The following is a 22,927-nucleotide window of genomic DNA, read 5'->3' on the forward strand; positions in this document are numbered from 1 at the left end:
AACTCATATATACCCAAATCTAACCGAAATACCCGATTTCTACAAAATACATTGGTTACTCTTTACCAAATATATCTAAAAATACTAAAATTATCCAAAAGAAAACTACATCATTAGTTACTTTTTAACCAAATATATCCAAATGTATCCGAATTACTCAAAAATACCTAATATATTCGGATTTATGATTGTAATTTTAGGTATTTCGAGTATTATAAATATAAATATAACTAATATTTTTAGGTATATATTTGTATTCGGGTACATTCGGGTATTGGATTCGGTTCGGGTTCGGTTCGGGTTTTTTTCGGGTAGGAAGTTAGGACCCATTCGGGTATTTTTAAAAATCGGGTTCGGGTTCGGTTCGGGTATTTTTCGGGTTTTTCGGTTCGGGTATTCGGTTCCGGGTATTTTGCCCAGGCCTACCTAAAGGGTAGGTGAAATGACCAAAGGTGGTGGTGGTGGTTCCGGCGGCGGCGGTGGCTCCGGCGGCGGTGGTGGTTCCGGCGACGGCGGTTTTTCCGGCGACAGCGGTTTTTCCGGCGACAGCGGTTTTTCCGGCGACGGCGGTGGTTCCGGCGACGGCGGTGGTTCCGGCGACGGCGGTGGTGATGACAGCGGCGGTGGTGACCATTGGTGGTGGTTAGTTGTGAGGGCAAAATTGTAATAATATATATTACATATATATTATAATATAAGTTTTTTTTTTATGGTTACTTTCTTAATTTATATTTTTTTTTGTTGGTTTTACATCCAAATTTTCCAATACTTAATACACGTTCCTAGTTTCGGTTTGGTTTAATGGTTGAAAAAGCGATTCGGCTTTAGCCAAACCAAATCGAATCGTGATCGCCACCGTGAAGCTTCTCCGCGAGTTAGAGGGTCTTAAACACTAACAAAAGACGGAACTGAAAACACAGCAACAACCGAGACTCCTCTTCTCTCTCTCTCTCTCCGTCGCTGCCATGGCTTGCGCCGAGCAGCCCATCAAAAAGCGTCGGCTGTATGAGTCAATCCCTGAATCTCAGCCACCGCCACCACCGCAACCAGAATCCCAATCCCCTTCTACGGTGGTAAGCTCGTTCCCGGCTCCGGTGACTCCGTCGCCTCCATCTCAGGAGGAAATTCAAACGAGAAGCAGGAACAGAGAAGAGATTCGAAGAGTGCATGACTGCTATAAGCGTCTTAAATCTTGTATTGGTCAGAGAGATGGCGGCGGCCGCTCTGCGAATCTTGAGCAAGCTTATCGCTCCCTCATCTCCGCTTCCAGAGGTTTATATTCTCTCATTCTTAGCCCTCTTTTCTGTTTTATCTCTTCCGTTCGATTTAGTTTTACCGATTGGATGATTGAGAATCTGCCATTGTCCTGGAGTTGTGGAGTTCAAATTTTGCTTTTGATTGAGTTTTGTGGTTTTAGATTTCTCTGTATGAGAAAGAATACTTCTTAGTTGGCTACTCTTAACTGAATTAAGTGAAGATTAGGGTTACAATTCATTAGCTCTAGCATTATGACTTCTCTGCCACAAATGTGAATTCTAGAGTCCGGTATTGTTGTTCCTTAGTACGCTGCACTAAATTGTGTATTTGTAGTTAGGATATCACAGAATTCATTGTTCTTAGAGTCTCCTGGCTGGAATTAGATTTCTCAACCATTCTCAGACGTGATAAAGCCATGTATAAGCTGGTTGGAGCATCTGTTTCTTGCCCATGTCACACTGTGTCAGCTTTCATGAGTTCCTTCCATTTAATATTACCCTCCATAGATTCCTTATGTATGTAGATGCCAAAAAGTATCAGTATCTAGAGTTTATTTATTTATTTCTCAATACTTGAGAAAAGCCTGCTCTTGTGGGGTTCACAATCTGTAGTTCCATTCATGTGTTAGGTGGGGATGGTGTGTAGTTATATGGGAATCATTCTACGAGAGGAAATCTAGTGCAACAGATTAAAGTTGCAAAACTTTAATTCTAAAGGTAGAATTTGTAGTTGACCTCCGGAATTTTCAGCTTGTGTGAAACTCATACACAGTTTAAACTAAGAATTCTAATCTCTGGACACCTCCTAGAGTCATTTTGTGTAAAAGAATAGAAGCCTTAGATTGAAGTTTGTTGGAGTAATGATTTAGTTAGTTGCTTATACTTGCAGGTTGTACTAGCGTAAAGCGCCTTGTGGCTGATCTCGTTCCTCGATATGCACTGTACTGTCCTACTGCTATCGCAGATGCAGTGCAAGCTGTTATCGACATGCATAACTTCAGCTTGGAAGCTTTGAAGAGAGGACAAGATGCTGATGGTGTTGCTTTTCAAACTGCTAAAGCCTGCATATTTGGTCTAGTTGACCTATGTTCTGCTGCTTTATCAAAGAAAACGTCATCACCCGGGGCTCGTGAAATCTGCTCTGCTGTGTTCAGAAATGTGTTAACCTTCTTTGTGCTGTCCTTTGAGGGGAAAGATATCTTCCAGATAGTTGATAAGAGCGATTTGAAGGTGCAAGATCCTGACGAATTTTTTTCTCAGCTGATGCAAAAACTTTCAGATGGAAACTCGTTACCTTTGATCAAACTATCCCAGTTTCGTGTTTTAGCTTTACTGAAAGTATTCTTCAACTTCCCTAAAAAATCAATTGCCACTTGTTTCGGATTCTTCAATTCTTCATCAACGGAGGATGTAGCCACGGGGAGGTATCTCATTACTCATATGACAGAAAAGATTAATGATATTGATGCCGCTAGTAATGAACCTGAAGTAGACGAGAATTCTGGTCAGACAGGTTCTAACAATATAGAGGCTACTGGTAAGAATGCAGAAGGGTTGAATGGGGTCCAAGAAGCATCCAACAGTCTAACGAGCTGCTTATTAGGAATGGTAATGCTCTGAGTAGTGTAGAATCAATATAAGTATCATTTTCTTTTCTTAGTTTGTTCGTATTTGTGTAGGGCTTTAGTTATTATTATTCCCTGTATTGAGCATCAACCGTGTCACTCATTTTATTCGCTTGCTCTCTTCTTGGAACTCTGTATGGGTAATCTGTATTGGGTGTATAAAATTCTGATAGTTTCAAGAATCTTTCATGCAGGTTACTAGGAAGAGTTCCTCCATTGGTAGGTGGGCCTTCTTTCAGTATAAGAACATATGCAGCCTGTCATCCTTCGTGGATATATCCAGTGCTATTCTTTCTGTAGAGGGAATCTTTGGATTTGTTGGAAAAGATATCAAGTTAGAAGATTGCCAAATGGAGAGTGACGAGGATGATTATGGAAAATTTTCAGTTTCACATGTGAAACCCCACAGTTCTGCAGACAATGATGTCCGCTCTAGTGCTGGATCGGTTTATGATGCTGGAGGTTCACGATCTATGGATTTTGAGACTGTTGACCAGAGAGACTTGTCATGTGGTAGATCTTCAGTCCCAAGGGGATTAATAAACCATCATACACCATCTCCTTCTGCTAGGGGGCCTTCTGATTTAAGGAGTAACTCTGTGGATCATAGGAACAATTTTGTTCTTGCAGGATCACCTGTTTATCAGGCAGTACCCCATGGCCCTTCATCAGGGCAAATTGTTTGGTATTTGGATGGGGACCCCACTGCTTTTGACATTTTTCCGGCTTCGGGGCAGTTGTGGTTAGGCTATTTAGGACCAGATGAAACTGAAGGTCATCTAAGGTTTCAGCTTGATAGGTACGGCCCAGTAGACCGTTTCTTTTTTGATCCAGTGAAAGGATTTGCCCTAGCAGAATATAGAAGTATAATTGATGCAATCAGAGCTCGAGAATATCTGCGTGTGCAATTTCCTTGGCGCATTAAATTTATGGATATAGGAGTTGGTGCAAGGGGATCTTTGAATGGAGTAGCATATGGTTATTGTACTCATTTGTATATTGGAAGCATCAGTAGCCAGTGGGAGAGGGATGAAATTGTCCACGAGTCACGGCAAGCTCTATATAAGGGGCCTCGCATGGTGACTGACCTGTACTATGAACATGCCCTTCTGATGGAGTTTGATACACCTGATGATGCCGCCATTGTAATGGCCCATCTCAGGTTTTTTCGTGGAGAAAAGAGTAAATTTCATTTGGCATCAATCAATCGTCCTTTGCCTCATGAAGATGGAGGAAGGTTTGTCTCCGCTTCTTCTGACCTATGTTTTCTTTGATGATTTTGAAGTTGACATTATCAGTAATAATTAAATATCCACTAGACTTTGTATATTCCCACACACTCTGAAGCGTTCTGACTTTGGATTAGTTATGACCTTCATGTTGTTACCCGCTTTTTTTTTGTCTCATTGGTTTGATGTAGAAGTTTCTTGTCTGAACAGTCATCCAGAGAGGCACCTTCAAATACCTCCCTCATCAAAACAGGATAGTGGATCAGGAGAATATGTTTCCCCCTTAATGAGTACGGATAACCACTGTATTTCTGTACCTCCTGGAGCTACCTTTCAGCAAAACTGGCCTGCATCTGGTAGCACTCTTGTGAATTCTGCACAAAGAGGTTAGTTTTGTCTCTAATCTTTCCTGAATAGTGAATGCTTTTTCACTTGTGACTGAAAAGGTGTACATGAAATTAAGACAACTATTCCTCAGTCTCAGGAACTCCTCCATGTGTGCCCATACCAGCTCCAGGACAGCCTGCAGTGCCTGCTACACCGACATCTCAAATCCCTCCATCTCCGTTTGTTCAACAACCCATTTACCCTCCTCCAAACAGCTCTTGGGATACAAGATCTCTAATCTCTCCAAGCGGTGATGCTGTAGCAACATCATCACAGATGCAAGGACCTCCAGCGCAGCAGGTTTCAGGTCCATTCATGCCGCCTCCTGTGCATCCAGTCTCTCAGACACAAGGACCTCAAGTTCAGCAATTTGATCAATTGTACCCACCTCCGCCTTTAGGACATTCATTACCCTCTGTAATCCAGCCACCACTACAACCTCAATCCCAGCCACCAGAACCACCGCCTGAAATGATGCCGCCTCCGCCTCAAGCTCCACCACCTCCTTTGCCTCATTCACACCCACCTCTGGTTCCTCCTCCTCCTTTTTCTCCATCATCGTCCCCACGCATACCTCCAATGGTCACCCAGTTGTGTGGACCAGAGGCTTCCAAACAGAACATAGGGCACCAATGGCAGGGTGCTTTGTCCAAAAGTGGAGTTCATTACTCCACCATCATTGCACAGAGATTGGAATCAGACATTTGCAAATATATCATTGGATCTTCAGAGCCTGTGCAGTGAGTGACAACACTTGATTTGTTGTCTTGTGTTCAAATTGTGTCTTTCTCTATAATCAAGTGATGTGCTATGAGAATGAACATTCGTTTCCTGTCTTTTTACTTCGTGCAGATGGCCAGTTAAATTGGATATGACCAAGCGCACGGATATGAAGCACGTAAAAGCTACTTTTGCGAATACACAACCACACAAAGTGAGTTTCAAACTCCTTTGCCAAGTACAATTTATTTGACTGCAAGCTTTTTTCTTACGATTTAAGAAATGTTGTTTTGCAGAGGGAGGTTTGTCAGTTAATTCCTGCTACTTTTAGCGATCGTAAAGGGGTATGTGATCACCTTTACAAACCCTGAATCATCTAAACGTGCATGACACCATTTAGTTCCTGCGTAAATATATATTTTTATCAAACTCATATTTGGTGGCAGCTCCAAGATTTCATAACATACTTGAAGCAGAGAGATTGCGCAGGAGTAATAAAGATCCCTGCATCAAGTCCCATGTGGGCAAGGCATCTCTTCATTCTTCCGCACTCGCAAGAGACATGTTCCTTGCTTTCAGTTTCCCCGTCTTCCTCAGAATGCTTGATCGGTTTGGTTTTGCCCAAGGATACAAACGCCGAGGCCTCATGACACATAAACTAGTGTACCCCGGAACAAGGTAGAATAAATGAAGACTCCCATTACTTATGTGCTTAAGATAGTAGTTCTAAATGAATCACATTGTAAATGAACTTACTAGTGTAATCTCACTCTTTCTTCTCCCTTTTGAGGGTTGTCAATTGTAGATTTGTTTCAACGATTAACTGTCTCATCTTCCTCTACATAAAAGAGTCAGTAATTTGGTTAAGGTTTTGTGAGTATGCGTTTGGTTGAAGACATTCTTTGAGTAGTAAATCACGGTTTAAGAAACCGGACCGGACGGGCGGATTAGAAACACAAATTCAGGAATGGTGAAACGCAATTTTTAGTAATCACAAACGCAAACGCTGTTCAAGGCATCCCAATCGTTCAAAAGTGTATTGTTAACGAAATTGACGAGTGTGCGTATATCAGCGGCTGCGCCTTTAGCTCCTCCCCCCTCCCGCCCTCTTCGTCTGAATTACAGGTTTACTCCGGCGAATCATCTCTTCTCTTCCATCGCCGATCTTCTCACAGAAACAACCACCATGTCTAACCGACGCTCGAATAGGCAAGATGAGAACACAAGATACATCGCCAAGGGTCATCAGCAGCAGAAGTTTGTACCCAAACCCATGAATCCAACTCCTACCTCTAATTCTACCCCTTTCCCTGTTTCTCTCTCTTCTTCTCTTAGGCAATCAGATTCCTCCGGTGCGAGTTCCAGAGTCTCCGCTTCGGGTGGTAGTAGGGTTAGGATGGGGGATCAGGGACAGTTGGTATCTAGCAAAAGCCCCGCTCAAGGCGGTGGTAGTTTCGTGAATTACTTGCCGCAGGACGAGGCTGTAGCCGCTGGTCTTGGACCTGATGATGGAGGTTTGGATCCAGTGGAGTCTCAGGGAGTGGTGGATCTCCTCAATAGAGAGCTCACAAGGCTGCTTAAGCTCAATCCTAGAGATTTTTGGAGAGAAGGTCATTGCTTCTTTTGATTTTATGTCAGTTTGGTTCATAATGTCTAATATTTCTTAGTTTAGCTTTGGTCTCTCGAGTTTCAACTTTTTGTGATGGATTTTGGGCTGAAGTGACTTCTCTTGATTAATGGCAGTGGCTAGTGATGCATCGTTGCATGATTTTCTGGATAGCTTTCTGCAGTTTAGAAGCAGATGGTATGATTTCCCATTTCATGGTGTCAAGGGGATTGTTGCCGGCGTGATTGTCGGAGAACTCGAGTTATGCCGCCGTGTTTTCATGGTCTTGTATAGAATGTGAGTCGCTGCTTGTTTCATAATCTGAAGCTTTTTGTCGAATAGTCTTTTTCATCATGGATATTCGATGTTTTTTGGTCTTGCAAGTTGAGTGTTTGTATATTCGTTGTGGCAGATCGTCTAATAGGGATCCCGGTGCTAGAGCTTCTGATAGCCTCAGTCAGAAAGATCATGAAGGTGGCCTTTTGCTCTTTGTCTATGCTAATATCATTCAGTTGTTGTTATTTATTTCGTTCTGAAAAAAGGAAATGAACATAGAATGAAAGATTAACATGCCTCAATGTTTATATTATGTTATTCCGCCGTGTTACTAAATCTTAGGCTATAATTCTTTTGTGTCTCATTTTCGGTGTAAGCTACCTTTCCTAATCTAAACTAGAGAATGATTCGCAATGTTTCTTTTCTTACCAAGTCTCTGGGACTATTATACCATCTAAAGCTTAAATAAATTTCCATTATTCACTCAGGGGTATAGTTAGAAGTAGGGACTGTTGTAAAGGGGATAAGACTATTGTGATTATTTTCACACAGTGATTTTTTAACTCATGGTTAGATTCCTTTACATGTTCCATTTGGATTTTGGAAAAGCTTTAGGAGTATTATATTGGTAGACTCCTTTACATGTACCATTTAGATTTTGGATAAGCTTTACGATTCTTATGCGTAAAATTGTGCTTATATTAGTCGACATTTGTGCTCAGGCGAGTTTGATTGTAAACTTAGCTTGTCGGTAAAGGATTATTTCTTAGACCAGCTCAACATAGGTAACTGACTAGAGTTGGTTAGTCTTGGGCAGGGTAAAATAGAGCTAGCAGCAGAACATGTGGTTCTTCTTGAATATATTGGGAATTTGGATTGGTTGTAAGAATCAGGTAGTGAGAGGAGTCTTCTCATTAATTAAGACTTTCTAGGATGAATTGAGTTTTTCTTCTTTTTTCTTTTCATTGTGCCTGACGAGTTTTGTAGGAACTTTTAAAGATTGTTTTCTAGCTTACCAGTGTTGTTTGTAGTTCTCCTGCAGGACAAGAAGTTACTGGACTTGCCAAAGTTATTGGATATATGTGCTATATATGGACATGAGAATGCAGAGCTCACAAAATCCTTAGTAAGTCCTTGGAAAATTACAAAAACTTGTTCCGAAAGCAGAAATAATCTCTAAACTCTGCTCATCATTATGTTAGGTTTGATTATCTTTTTTTTGACATTTGACATCCTGGATTCGCAATTGCTTCTGGATAATAAAGCTGAGATAATGTTCTATACTTTTGCTAATCTAGTTGTCTATTTTCTCAGATTGAAAATGCTGTGAAATCACAAAACGGGATTCTTGAAAGTTTGAATAGGATGTTGTCTCATTTTTTGGGCATCCTGCACACAATGCATCACCGTTGCACCTCATCTTTGGAGGTATGTTATATGTATTTAATTTCAGAAACTCCACTTTGGGAGAAATTAGTAAAATTAAAGGTGTATAACTTTCCCTTGGATCTACTTTCGTATTTGCAGACCTTAGTATCAAGTGCAAATAGTGAAGACCATGGACATAGAAAACTCCATTCAGACCTTTTGGAGGTGAATTTCCGGCCCTTTTTTCTATTAATTTCTCTGTTGTGCATTTGCTTCTGTAGACACACGACACTAGTAACATGTTAATTATATTCGTTTCAGTTCTTTAAGGGTTAGTTTCAAAGTGCATATAGTTTAAACATATAATTTAAAAACGTGATACATGACTTGTTTGTGTTGATCTCCTCCCAGATATCTATCTAAGTCCTGATAAGGTTTTCTTTGTTAGATAGGACATGCATATTAACTGATTATTCTAGGTTAAGGAAAGATGAAGCTTCCTTTAGGAATTGGCTTTAACATATATTTCTCTTTTAATATATTTCATCTTTATTATGTTTTTGACATGAATACGTGTGAGTGAGCATGCAGAAAGTTGCATGAGCAAAACGCAAGTGTAAACACTCTGAACACACTCAACTGTTCAAAATATAGCATGCCAAGTTTTTTCTCTTGTTGTAATTCATAACATGAACACATGATTTTACTTGTTTATATTGTATGGGCATGTAATGCATCCATGCTAATGTTTTTTTCTATCTGATTAGGTTATGGACTTCATTAATGATGGAGTTGTGTCTTTGGATGCTTTCATTTCTGCTTATACACCCGCAGTTTTAATCTTAGCATGTCCTATTGAGACAAGGTATGCACCATCTTCTATCGAAATCTTTTAATTTCTCTTGTGAGAGAAATGTACTCTGAGTAGTATCTTCAAATCTTGGGTCTATCAGACATGATTAGTTGACATAAATCATCTGTTACTGGATTTGTATTGAATTCCACTATGAGATTCCCATGATTGATGGAAAAAGAGTATTAATAGTGAAACTATGGTTGCTATTAGTGATCTATATTTGGCTTGTTTTGGATTTGTTTCTATCATAACCTAAATCCATCTGTGCAGTTATGGGAGCGATGAACTTCTCGGCAGCCTTGTTCGGTTGCATGATTCATTGCTTCCGTCACTTCATCGTGGGTTTCAGGTCTTGTTCAAGGATAGAGACCGTGATTCTCTTTCAGACATATCAACGAGTCTAAACATGTTATCAACAAGGATAGGGAGTTTATGTTGGAAAATATTAGATATCTGTTATCTCAGCAATGATATGTTCAATCACGAAACTTTAATTCCAGCGGTCACAAAGATGTTCCCATCAAGAGTTGAGGACCCTATGGTAAGGGCAGATATATTGATCCAAACATTCAGGGAGATCAGTGGACTTTCTGAGCAGTCACTGGAAAGCAAGAACCGATTACTCCAAAAGATTGAGAAGAATTACAGAATCATTGATAGACTTAGGAGTTTACAGAATGCAGGTATTTTCTTCCACAATTTGGTTCTGCCAAGCTGTTACCTGATTTTCCATGTCAAAGTCGATTCCAGTCTTTAGTATGTATGGTCTGTTAGGATAGATTGTGTAGTTCACTGAAGGTGAAATAAGCAACACATTAACTTCACTGCTAGCTAGTGAAATTTTCTGCATAAGCTAGCTCTTTGTTTCTGAATGCCATGAGTTTAAGCAGTAGTCTAAAGCAGCTTGTTATTGGTTTCTATGCAGGATGGGTATCTATGGAAGATGAGCAGCTTCAATATTTGTCCATGATCATGTTGCATTCTGCAGACACTTTCTCTTTGAAGGAGTCGCCGCTTCTTCTAACTGATGGTAGAAACACCGAAGAGCTTATGGATGAAAGTGCTGTAGTTATGCAATCCAAGATCAGTCAAATAAAAGACATATTCCCTGAGTATGGGAATGGTTTCTTAGCTGCGTGTCTTGAAGCCTATAACCAGAATCCAGAAGAAGTTATACAGAGGATTCTTGAAGGAACACTCCATGAGGATTTGCAGCGATTGGATACTTCACTGGAGACGATGCCACAACCTAAATCTGCTCCAACTCTTAGAAGCAAAGACAAAGGGAAAGGAAAGCTCATTGAATCTGACACTAGTAGCTCTGCTATCTACACAGAGCAACCGATCACACGTCCCTCACTTCCAGCTTCATCAGCCTCATCCACAACGGTTGGCAGATTTGTCAGAAAGCCAAAGGATGATACTCCAAGCTACAAAATTCTCGATGCTAGAAAAGAATCCGACAGAGAGAGGAACACAGCCCTACTTGCACAATACGAATACGACGATGAATACGATGATTCTTTTGATGATCTGGGCTTGAGTGTTGCGGAGTCAGGTACCGAAGAAAGTGGGGTGTTTGGTAACAGAGCTGGATCCGAACCCTCTGATGCTACGAAGTGGGGTAGCAGAAAAAATCCTCAATTCTATGTGAAAGATGGTAAGAACTACAGCTACAAAGTGGCAGGTGCAGTTGCGGTGGCAAACGCAAACGAAGCTTCACTGGTAAATGAAGCAGAGGGAGATAAGATACTTGGGTTGGGACGTGGAGGAAACATTCCTCTTGGAGCGGTTAGAAAGCTGACAGAGTATCAGGCACAGAGAGATGAGAAAGGTCAGTCTAATGTGAACGTGAATGCGAACCCAAGCGATGGAAGAGAGAATGGGAGAAACTGGAGAGGAGGAAGGGGAAGAGGAAGAGGAATGGCGAACAGAGAGCAACCGCAGGAAAAGAGTAATGAGAGTAATAATAACAACTCAGAGGTTAATACAGAGGCGGAGAATGGAGGAGGAAGGGGTCGAGGAAGGGGTCGAGGAAGGGGAGGAGGAGGGAGAAATCATAATCATAAAGATAGAGCTATGAAGAAACATATTGCTAGTGTTTCTGGCTTCTAGATGTTAGAAAAATAACAAAAAGCACAATACGTTTTTGTGGGTCTTTTTTTTTGGATACAGGGGAGAAACTAAAAAAATTACAAAACAATACTTCATTTGATTGTAATGCTTGTCTCTGGTAATTAAGAGAAGAAAACTAGCATATTATTATTCCCTTTAGTTTTGGTTAAACAAGTTTCTTTTGATATATATGCAACAGTAATAACCATTCCAAATTTCCAATTGAACTCACTTTGTCCCAGGTCTATCTTCTTCTTCACGTAAAAAGCGAGAGAAGTTTTTACTTACAGCGTTGTAAATTTGTAATGGCAGTAATTAGTCGCAATCATGAAACGAATAGCAGCATTTTTTTATACGTGTGTACAAAAAAGAAATGATTTATTATCCATTATTTTATTTGTGGTGGATAACGAGTTTGTGAGGTCTACGTAGCACACGAGAAAGTGTGCATCCGGAAATATTGTTATGTTAATTATCCACGTGATTAATAATATACTACAAGTGGAAAAAGATAAATAAAAAGGAGAGCATCCGGAAAAAGATAAATAAGGATTAGCAAATCGCCAAATCCTAAACATGTGGAAAATATTGAGAAAATTTAATTTGGATTAGGAGTTTAAATAATGGACTTCCTAATATATAAGCAACAAATTCGATGGCGATTAATCATTAGACAGAGAAAAAAAACGAGAGAATTATACAAAAGCTTACGACGAGAAGTTTTTCATTCAAAATTTTAAAAGCTTACGTACGAGGAGAAAGATGATCATCAAATCCTACAAGAGAAACACGATCCGTTCGACGGGAGGGAACGCGGCAGCACTAGCATTCGTTTCGGTTCATCGTGCAGAATATCTCGGTATGTTTTATGATTTTATGATCTAGATTTTGACCTCAATTATAGTGCATCATGATGTTTTAAGTTCAATATATCGATTAGGAGAAAACTACATGAATATAACCTTTAAACTTTTTTTTTTTTTTTGACATACATAGAGAAAAGAACATTAAACTAAAACAAATTCTAAATTGTTTTTTTTTTGTTTTTTAACTTCTGAAAACTTTTTTAGTTATCATAGTAGCTGTCATTGTTTACAAAAGACCATAAATAAAACGGACAAGAATTATATAAAACCTATGCTCGGTTCGCCGTTGTCCGCGCAAACATTTTGTTCCCGGTGTTTGAAAGTGAAACTTGTTGCCGTAAAGCACTTGCTCCACTGCTGAATCTCTCGGATATAGTGTTGCAGCCTTAAATCAACTTTGTCCTTGTTGATGGTGTTGTTCAAATTAAGATTATCTCCTTCAAAGACGACGGTTCTATATCCCAGAGCCCATGTTGCCTGTATTGCCCATATGAGAGCGGAACACTCAGCTTCTTCCGGACTCACTCTACCTTGGAATTTACCCCATCCACAGTGTAGAAAGGTGCCATGTGAGTCACGTATGATCCAACCTAACCCCGAGATATCATTCCCTTCACGATGAGCAGCATCGTAGTTACATTTAATCCATCTCCTCTCAGGTTTCGTCCATCGCCCTGCTCTTCCTGAGGAGCGTGTGGTACTTGGCGTCCCATCGGTTTTAGCTTTTCTACTCTCTAGCCATTCTTTTTCTTTTGTGTCCGTTGTTGCCCTAACGAGATTAGTGAACACAAACTGGTATAACAATTTTAGTCGATAAAAAAAAACTACAAAGGTTACCAATTTTCGATACTGCTTTTGTAATGATCGATAACCTAACCATGTATAATCAAAGCTAATGAAAAAAGGAAATTGAAACTAATGAAAAAATGCTTTGACAAAAAAAAAAAACCAATGAAAAAACAAGGAAATCGAACGAAACTTGAACTTTTACCAAAAAAAAAAAGAAAGAAATCGAAATTGTAATCACGTCGGCAAATTAAAATCTAACGGTGAGAGAGAAGCCACGTGTAAGAGGATATTCCCATATGTGAATGGGATTTAGATTCTTGTCCGATTTCAGCGAGAAGAGAGTCTTGGTACGCCTCTCTCTGTATATATAAAGGTCATCACTTTCCTCCTCACGTTTCTTCCTTTGGCATAGACGAAAGTCTGAAACTCTTCTCTCTTGACCTCTTTCTCTCTCGATACCCTAAATCAAAATCGCCTCTTTAATGGATAAATCGCCTCTCCGATCTCATTCTTCCAAACTTTTATTGCTCTTCTTTTGTAGTTTTCGTGCTTCGATTCCTTCTTCAGTTGTTTCCCATCGTCGTAATCCTTCTACTTTTCAGTTTCTCTTATAATTCCCTTTGAATATCGTTTTTTTTTTCCCAATTTCCGCAAATTATTGAATCAGCCGCCGATAAGACAAAATCATGGGGAGGAGTAAGATTCCGTTCTTCAATTTCACCTGGATTTGTTTGTTTTAGGGTTCAATTAGGTTTTAATTGATACTAATTTACTATGAAATCTCTTATATAAATGCTGGAATTTTTGCAGAATCTCAGCGTAAGAACGCGACAATGTTTGATAGTGATGATGATACAAGTAGTGTAAGCTCTTCCTCCACCATGCCATCTGAGAGAGTGTTGAATCCTGGCATGGATGATGTTACGGTTCACAAAGATGCTTTGTTGGATCAATCCCTTGATGCTCTCTATGAGAAAAGGTCTGTCTTTCTCTTTTTTTTTTTTTTTTGCTTTATTTTGCTTTATTCTGATATTTTCGATTCTTTTGTGGATGTGAAGGAGTTCAACTAGAGAGCAAGCTTTGGCCTCCATTGTTGATGCATTTAACAGCGACTTGCAGTATGAGTTTGTGGAAAAGAAGTAAATATCTGATACTCTTTCCTTCTTTAGTTTTTAACATCCACTTTAAAAATCTTGTCTAGTTTAATCATACACCATACAGAATCAATTAACCGTCAAGTGTTTCTTCTTAATGATGCAGGTTTGCTACTTTATTGCACCAGTGTTTACACTGCACTAAGAAAGGGTCTACTAAGGAGACCGCTTTAGCATCTCATGTTATTGGTGAGTCTCTGAGTAATAGACAACTCATGCATCATCTTCAGCAATTTTTCTATTGAATCATAATTACAGTTACTCGAGGTGGTTGCAGGGTTGCTAGCATTGACTGTTGGACTCGGCGAACAAGCACAAGAGATTTTGGAAGAATCTGTCACTCCTCTTTCTCAAGCCCTTAAATCTGGTCGTGAAATCTTGAGAATAACTTCGGTATGGATGATTAGATAATTGATCAGTTTGTCATTACTTTACAGGTTTCTAGATAGTGTTCATCTTGGATTCATGGTTGTTGATATCCTGCCATTTCATTGTAGATTCTTGAGTGTTTAGCAGTCATAACCTTTGTTGGCGGGAATGATCCAGAGCAAACCGAGAGATCTATGCAAATAATCTGGCAAATGATCCACCCCAAACTAGGGTCTAATGTATGCATCTTACTTTCTCTCATATTACGAGTCTTTTCAATTTGATTTATTAAGAAAGTAGATTGTTTAGTCTAAAGTATAAAAGTAGGCTCACATGAAGGTTGGCGTTTTTTGTAGGTTGTGGCAACTAAACCTTCACCTGCTGTAATAAGTGCTGTTGTCTCTTCCTGGGCGTTTCTGCTCACAACAGTTGATCGGTGGACGCTAGGTCCTAAAATTTTTCAAGAGTAAGTGGAGTGTCGTACTTTTCTTCAATCTAATCTTACTTATTCACATACATATAAGCTCATTGAATATTAATGTCGTTGCAGGACCGTAACTTATCTCTCTACACTGTTGGAAAAAGATGACCGATCTGTACGTATAGCTGCTGGTGAAGCGCTTGCAGTGATATATGAGTTGGGAACTCTAGAGAAGTTTGCTGCCGAAGTCAAAGGGTCTGCTAATGGATCAGTGAAAGAAGGAAGTGTGTCCCAGGAGGCATTGATGCACATGCATGGCTTGAAAGCTAAAGTCACTAAACAAGTTAGAGAGCTCTCTGCGGAGGCAGGTGGTAAAGGTTCTGCTAAGAAAGATCTCAACACCCAACGGAATTTGTTCAAAGATCTTGTTGAATTTCTTGAGGTATATCTTCTACACCTTTTCTCCTGTTGAGGTTTAAGTTCGACTTTTCTGGTCGGATTTTATATATGATATGTTTTAATTATGATTAGGATGGGTACGCTCCTGAAACCTCAACAAAAGTTGGAGGGGACTATTTACAGACGTCAACGTGGTATCAGATGATACAGTTAAATTATTTGAAGCATTTCCTTGGGGGCGGCTTTATTAAGCATATGCAGGTCTGTTTTCTTATTTGAACTTTATTCAAGTGTCGACTCTTAAGTGTTCTATCATAATAAAGCTGACGCTGTGCTGTTTCTTACAATTTGGTTATCAGGAGAATGAATTCCTTCATGATGTATTTAGTTTCACTCCAAAGAAGATTGGTGGAGGAAAGTTGTCTAATGACGAAAAGGTATGTTTCCGGTATCTTGTATCTCTATTCGCTGTCTCGGATCTTTATCCCATTGTACAATGTTTGCTAACGAAACTGGATTTTTGCGATTATTTTGTTGCAGAGGTTGTTTAAATCACCAAACTCAGCTCTCAACAAAGCAAGAACGCAGTTCCTGGCCAAGCAGAGGATGCTAGCTAAGGTATTATAAATTGTGATTAATCGTCTTATCTGGGAATTGTGTTGTGCAGAGAGAATAAGAAAGTGCGTTTTGTTTCCAATTGTGATGCAGAATATGAACGTTGGGCATTACGCAGCGACAGCAATGATGGAGGAAGAATGATCGCTTTTCAATTGATTTTGAAGCTTTGCACACTCATCTGCTGCTTTTGGAAAGTGTTGTTGTATCATTACTACTACACTTTTTCTTGTTTCATGTTTTTGATTATTGGTTCCATCATTATAACCCTTGTTTGAAAAATCGCTAGGCGCTAGTCGGGCGCTCGGCATGGGCCTAGCGATTAATCGGAAAATCGGATTAAAATCAGGGATTAATCGGGGATTAGTTTTAGGGTTATTTTAATATTTTTAAAATATATTAATCCAATATTGTAAAAATTTATGATTTTTATTACAAATTTATGATTTTTATTAAAATTTGAACACAAGTTATTGTAAAACATCACAAACTCCCCATTCAAATGATTGAATAACAAAAATAAAAGGTTTTTTTTATACTTGCAATCTAAAAAATAATCGGGATATATAAGATAAGGTGGAAAATAATCGGATTAGGTGGGAAGTAATCGGATTAGGCGGAGAATAATCGGGTTACTGATTTTTTAGGGGATTAGTCATTAATCGAGGCGGATAGGGTGGGCCTAGCGATTAAGCGGGGATTAATCGGGGCTAGGCGGGGATTTTTAGAACAGGGATTATAACCAACACTTAGAAATCTCTTTTCACATAACAATTTTCGACCGTCTGAGTGTATTCCTATTATTCAACAGTTGTTTCTGTTAGTGATTGACCATTTGTATTTTGAGCTGAGACTCGAAATTGTCTCTGAATAATTTTGTCACATGATCTTACTTTCAAGTTGGGTTCGAATTTTTAGTTTTCGGTTTTATAGTAATTTAGCCTATGTACTGTTGACAAACAAAATTGTCACGTTTCACTTTTTGACTTTTTCAATAAAAGTTATCCAACAGAAGAACAAAAGATTTAAAGCAACAAGTTCAACAACAATAATATTTACTAGGCCTGGGAATTTGAACCGAACCGATTTGTCCGAACCGAACCGAACCGAGATTTGGGCAAATCGGTTCGGTTTCTATTAATTAGGTCAAACCGATCGGAAAGACATAATATTATTTCGGTTAACCGAGATTTTTCGGTTCGGTTCGCCCGAACCGACCGGTTAACCGAAAAAAACAAAAAAAAAAACCTAACCTAATATTCCTAGCCGCCTAACCCTTCTTCTTCTTCAATTCTTCTTCGATTCTTCATTTTTTTTGGTCTTCTTCGTTTCATCATCACCATCATCTTTTTCTTCTCCGATTAGTTTTTTATTTCTTCGATTCATCATCATCATCATCATCATCATCTTCTTCTTCATCATCACCCTTGAGATCTTTCGCTGCCCCACATAAATTGTTAGTTATTCTCCTTCAACGCGTAGAAATTCCAACGACAGAACGTGTTAGTTCGCATGATGTGGCGAACATCTGTTGTATCTCGTTTCTCTTTAAGGAATCTGATGTCTCTTCTTTCATCTCTCTGTCACCCTTGAGATCTCGCCGCCGCTGATCTCTTCCTTCATCTCTCAGTCGCTTTTTCTCTGTCGACACAACTTTTTTTTTCTTTTTTTGGGTTGGCAAAAGACTTATTTTGTGCAAGCCCACGAAAATAAGCCCATAAAAAATTGTTTTGACCCAAATATTTTAAACCGAAATAACCGAGTAGCAAAAACCGAATAAACCGTGTCTGAACCGAACCGAACCGAATTATTAGTCGGTTCGATTCGGAATAGGTTTCAAATTCCGAATAAACCGAGAAACCGAAGAACCGAACCCGAATTAACCGTTCGGCTCATAATCGCAGGCCTAATATTTACGAAGCAAATGCTCCTCCAAATCACTTGTACTTGTGGCCAAAATGAAAAAAAAATAACTAGTTTCCAAGGCCATCTTGGGATATCAAACTTCCAAAGGCCTGAGAAAAAGTTGGTACCGTCCAAAGCCAATGTTGTGGCACAACGAATCACATCTTATAATATGTAGCTTAATGTGAACCAACAGGGATCATCTTCAAGGCAGCAGCAACAGGCATGCCAAGGAACCCTAGCATGATGCTAACCAACCATTGTCCCAAACTTAGTGGTGTTGTATCCGCAAATGTACCCAGCAGCTCGATTATGATTACTTGGAACACCACTGTACATGTTAGAACCGCTACGAATACATAGTTCTTTAGTATCCCCTTGAACACATCAATCTTTTCCATTTCCCTCGAGCTAATTTCATTGAATACCTGAAAAAAAACATTATGATGAGAACGTGGTTATGGTCAATGTTGGTTGTTTCTTTTTTAAGACTCAGACGCAGCAAGTTACCTGGCAGAAGACAAAAATGTTGAAAATAAGGGTATTGAGTGTTAGATCAGAGTCGGGGCCATCAAGACCAAACATTGTCTTTCCCTTTGTTTGAAGACACCATATGATGACAAGCTGGTACAGTGACTGACCAAGGATGTTCCTCCACATTACATTACTTATGAAGTTTCCTTTCCTTCCCACTGGAGATCTCTTCATCAGATCGTCCTGTGGTGGTTCAGTCGCTAGCGCGAGCGCTCCAAGTGTGTCCATTATCATGTTAACCCACAGTAGTTGGACAGCTGTCAGAGGCGCATTTCCTGAGACCCACAGTAGTGATCAACGTAATAGAGAAGTTAGTTGGAATCCCTGAGGAGATTAGTCTTTTAAACAAGAGAAAAAGAAATGTGGGTTTGGAACTAACCAGTGAGGCAAGCTGATAAGAAGTTGACAATAAGAGCCACAACGTTTACTGTCAGCTGGAACTGGACAAATTTCTGAATGTTTATGTACACAGAACGGCCCCATTTGGCCACTGTGACAATCGTCGAGAAGTTATCATCTAGGATAATCACATCCGCACTCTCTTTTGCCACCTACGTAAAATTGGAAAATAGGATATGTAAATGTTGTCCTTCCATGAGAATCTTAACTCTAATGTTATCCGAGTGTTAGATTTTCTCATAAACCAGAAAACGAAATAGGGACAATGAAGATGGAGTACACACCTCAGTTCCAGAAATGCCCATTGCAAGTCCAATATCAGCTTCATGAAGTGCTGGAGCATCATTTGTTCCATCTCCCGTCACTGCAACGACTTCCTGAAACATTGTACGGAGGAGTCTCACCAAAGTATGCTTATCCATAGGCGACGATCGTGCCATCACCTGCAAGAAGGAAATTATACTTGAATTCCTTGTAGAAGAGTATGTCCTAAGGAATTTGTCAGAATCCGGAAGCTAATGCAAATGAAATTGAGGGTTTGTTTCCTGTTTGCGAATCAATAAGTTATGAAATACCAACACACACTGCACAAATCAGGATAATCCAATAGAAGTAACTTGTGTTTGGTAGACAATCACCTGCAATTTTGGGATTAGCTTGAGCAGTTCCTCATCACTTTTCTCCCGGAACTCAGGACCTTCGATAGCTATGCCATCATCAGTCAATATGCCACACTCCCTGGCTATGGCCTTCGCAGTAGTAAGGTTATCTCCGGTCACCATTCTGACAGTGATGCCAGCAGATTTACAAATCGCAACAGACTCCTTGACACCAGGGCGTACAGGGTCTTTGATGCCCACAATTCCTATACAAGTGTATCCACCACTTGGAATAGGAGCCTCTAATGAGAATTCATCACCAATTTCGAAATAAGCTAGGCAAAGAGTTCGAAGTGCTTCACTAGCAAATTCCTCAATTATGTTCTTTAGGTGACCGGTAGATTCTTCATTAAGAGGGACAACTTCACCATCTTTGTTGATGTACTTATCACAAGAATCTAAAACTATCTCAGAAGCACCCTTACAATGCGCCCGGAAATGTCCTTCAGGCAGCTCAATGACAACTCCCATTCTTTTCTTTGTAGAGTTAAAGGGCTCAACTTTCACAACATTTGAGGCTTGTCTTACTTCTTGGAAGTCCCCTCCGAGTGACAACCCAAATTCTAACAGAGCAGTTTCTGTGGGAGTTCCCAGTATCTCAGTTTTGTTTCCTTTGCCCACAACAATCTCACCACCAGTGTTGGTAAATATAGATTGCAGTAGAAGTTTAACAGCAGACTCAGGGATACCAGAGGCAAATTTCATAGCAGCATCAGAAACATTAACCTCTTTGGCTTGCTCACAGATGCAGGCTTTTACAACTGTCATGTGATTTGTTGTAAGAGTTCCAGTCTTGTCACTACAAATAGTTGTTGCAGATCCCATTGTCTCACAAGCAGCTAGATTTCGCACTAGCGCTTTGTCATTCATCATCTTTTTCATGGCAAAAGCAAGACTTAGTGTCACAGCCAACGGCAGACCCTCTGGGACTGCAACCACAACAATTGTTACAGCAACAGCGAAATATTCCAGCATTGCCATCAATTCATCACCTGTCCAGATCCAGTGAGAAGCATCTAAGCGCTTCTGATTAGCCAATCCTTGAACCAAAACAGCGAACGTAATGACAGCAAAAAATAGACCTATTTTACCAATGATGGTTGCCACACCATTAAGTTTTACTTGCAAAGGTGTCTCATCATCGCCGCCTTCACTTAGTGTAGCCATCAGTTTACCCCATTGAGTCCTCATTCCAACTGTGGTCACCAACATTTTGCAAGATCCATCCTGAACCTTGGTACCAGAGAGAAGAAACGGGTGTTCCACACTGACACTAACCGGTTCACTTTCTCCAGTCAAGCTCGATTCATTTATAAGAACAGAAAAACCTGAGATAAAAAGCCCATCAGCCGGAATTTGGTCTCCAATGCCAAGGTGAACAACATCGCCAGGCAGTAGATCATATATTGAGATTTTTTGCCTCAGTTTGTCTCTGGTAACCTGAACCACAATCTTTTTCTTCTCTGCATCCAGGTCCTTGAATTGCAGGGATTGCTTATAATCACTAGTGGCAGTGACAAACACAACAAGCAGAATACTCGCCACTATACCAAGTCCGTCATGGGCACCGATAGGCCACCCTTCCATCAGTATTCCAACTATAAGTGATACAAACGCACATGCAGCTAGAATCATGAGGGTGGTATCCTGAAGGGCTTCCCAAACAAATAACCAAAAGCCACGAGTGGGGCTTTCTGTGAATTTGTTGATTCCATAAATTTCTTTTCTTACACTCAGCAGGTCTTCAGATGTACTAATTCCACTAGCAATCGACGTGGAGAGTTTTTCAGTGAGGCCCTCAGTTCCACCATGAATTTTCAACTTTTTCACATCGTGACCTTCTACAATTGATCCCAACTCATCAGGACAAATCTCAAATCCTGCTTGTCTTACTTCTTCAGGCACTATGTACTCACTGGACAACTTTAAACCTGTAAGCACGGAATACCTTCTCGTTAAGGAAATCAAATACATATTGAATAACAAAAGGGAGTTGTCTATTCTTACTATTAATGAATTGAAGTGCAGCTTGTGAAACTAGGACGGCCACTCGAAATTTTTCCTGCATTCATAAGGTTGACAAAGGAAAATGGGATTAGAACAAAGCAGCCAACAATAGCAGTAACCCTTTATATCTCAAAAGGAAATGAACAGTAAGCTTTTATCTCTCTATTTAACAGTAACCCTTCTTTAAAACGTGAAGTACAAAAAACACAAGGCTTGAAAGGGGTTGAATTTGAAGAACCAAAGGCCATTATATAAAAAGCATCTCATGTTTGTTTGCTACTTATTTCATATATAGTTTTGAATGGTAACTCAAGAATCTCACAGATGAGGTCCAAGGCAGACACTCCTGAATGTTCATACTAGCAAACACCAGGAAGAACCTGAACACTCAACATCTTAAATCATAAAGAAAACCTAATGTAATCTCAGTCATATCTAGTGAGGATAGGTAACTACAGAAATACTAAAACGAGCTCATTTTCTTTAGATCCCATCCAAGTTCAAAAGAAGAAAAGAAGTAGATACTTAGTGAATCAACCAACCAAAAACTCGGAATGCGTTTGAATCAAGAGATCACTTAGATCTCCAACACTATACAAGCAGAAATAGAAAAGATTGTTTCAGTAACTAGTAACCAAACTCGCACCTGATTGGAACGCCGAATCGCCTCGGCCTCGGAACGCTTGGAGAGATTAGCGGTGAATCTGAATCTCCTTTTAGGATTCTTCACGATCCAGCAGAGCTTCCTCCAACGCTGCAACGCCTCATCCGACGAGTTCTTCGGCTTCACATCGCCGAAGTTTTCGTTCAAATAACTCTCCATTTCTTCAGCTTACACGAGCGACTCCACAGCTACTTCAGATTAGATTAGATCAGATTAGAGAAAGAGAGAATCAAGGATCTCGTAAATCGAGGAAAGAAGAAGATATTATATATAACAGTTACAAGCCCTCACTGGTAATGGAGCTTGTAACTTCTTTGGTTATTTACCTTATTGGTCAAGAGGAAGACGATGCTTTGACGCGTCGTCTCGCACTAAGTGAGCTTCGTCGAAGTTTCCTCTGCGTGTTCTGAAATTTCTCATGGCGATGGTTTTTTTTTGAAAACTCATTTACTCAGAGATGACTTGGAGTGGTCAACAAAGTCAAAGCTACTAAACTTTTTTATTTATTAGTGGGTTGGCTGATTTTATAACTATAAACTAGTTGCATTCTCAGCTTTTCTCCCTAATCTTTTGGCTCCTGACAATTCTACCATTAACTTAGATAATTCTCACAATTTCAACATGTACTTTCGGATTCATCCTTAAAAATACGCCTCCAATTGAACCGGTCATTAAACCGGTACTAACCACAAATCCGCGTTTACTGTA

General features: G+C 39.8%; 4 protein-coding genes across 5 annotated transcripts; 3 read left to right on the plus strand and 1 right to left on the minus strand.

Moving 5' to 3' along the window:
- The first annotated feature begins 774 nt into the window (after positions 1 to 774).
- LOC110224647 lies at positions 775 to 6,084 on the plus strand. Its single transcript, XM_021011092.1, has 8 exons — positions 775 to 1,272; positions 2,146 to 2,864; positions 3,076 to 4,118; positions 4,321 to 4,496; positions 4,589 to 5,237; positions 5,350 to 5,431; positions 5,514 to 5,561; positions 5,664 to 6,084. Exons 1-8 carry the CDS (start codon positions 966 to 968, stop codon positions 5,865 to 5,867), a joined length of 3,228 nt encoding a protein of 1,075 aa, XP_020866751.1. The 5' UTR covers positions 775 to 965; the 3' UTR covers positions 5,868 to 6,084.
- A 77-nt stretch (positions 6,085 to 6,161) lies between these two features.
- On the plus strand, positions 6,162 to 11,625 carry LOC9326810 (activating signal cointegrator 1 complex subunit 2). 2 transcript variants are annotated; one of them, XM_021011093.1, is made up of 9 exons: positions 6,162 to 6,827; positions 6,961 to 7,120; positions 7,236 to 7,297; positions 8,131 to 8,225; positions 8,414 to 8,527; positions 8,627 to 8,692; positions 9,235 to 9,332; positions 9,594 to 10,006; positions 10,249 to 11,625. In XM_021011093.1, the coding sequence occupies exons 1-9, from the start codon at positions 6,404 to 6,406 to the stop codon at positions 11,436 to 11,438; spliced, it is 2,622 nt and encodes an 873-aa protein (XP_020866752.1). In that variant the 5' UTR covers positions 6,162 to 6,403; the 3' UTR covers positions 11,439 to 11,625. The 2 variants fall into 2 exon arrangements, with proteins under 2 accessions (XP_020866752.1, XP_020866753.1); XM_021011094.1 differs by having other exon boundaries at positions 8,142 to 8,225.
- A 1,786-nt stretch (positions 11,626 to 13,411) lies between these two features.
- Positions 13,412 to 16,197, plus strand: LOC9329551 (interferon-related developmental regulator 1). The gene is made up of 12 exons (XM_021014976.1): positions 13,412 to 13,789; positions 13,904 to 14,072; positions 14,152 to 14,232; positions 14,354 to 14,436; positions 14,525 to 14,640; positions 14,745 to 14,855; positions 14,973 to 15,082; positions 15,167 to 15,479; positions 15,569 to 15,697; positions 15,796 to 15,873; positions 15,977 to 16,054; positions 16,145 to 16,197. The coding sequence occupies exons 1-12, from the start codon at positions 13,780 to 13,782 to the stop codon at positions 16,193 to 16,195; spliced, it is 1,329 nt and encodes a 442-aa protein (XP_020870635.1). The 5' UTR covers positions 13,412 to 13,779; the 3' UTR covers positions 16,196 to 16,197.
- Positions 16,198 to 17,916: 1,719 nt separating this feature from the next.
- Positions 17,917 to 22,512, minus strand: LOC9326812 (calcium-transporting ATPase 1, chloroplastic). Its single transcript, XM_021014975.1, has 7 exons — positions 22,202 to 22,512; positions 21,556 to 21,610; positions 19,528 to 21,479; positions 19,174 to 19,332; positions 18,870 to 19,041; positions 18,467 to 18,765; positions 17,917 to 18,384 (listed from the first exon to the last, which is right to left on the minus strand). Exons 1-7 carry the CDS (start codon positions 22,376 to 22,378, stop codon positions 18,136 to 18,138), a joined length of 3,063 nt encoding a protein of 1,020 aa, XP_020870634.1. The 5' UTR covers positions 22,379 to 22,512; the 3' UTR covers positions 17,917 to 18,135.
- Between the last annotated feature and the right edge of the window lie 415 nt (positions 22,513 to 22,927).

This window comes from Arabidopsis lyrata (assembly GCF_000004255.2).
Source record: "Arabidopsis lyrata subsp. lyrata unplaced genomic scaffold ARALYscaffold_1, whole genome shotgun sequence".
Taxonomy (NCBI): domain Eukaryota; kingdom Viridiplantae; phylum Streptophyta; class Magnoliopsida; order Brassicales; family Brassicaceae; genus Arabidopsis; species Arabidopsis lyrata.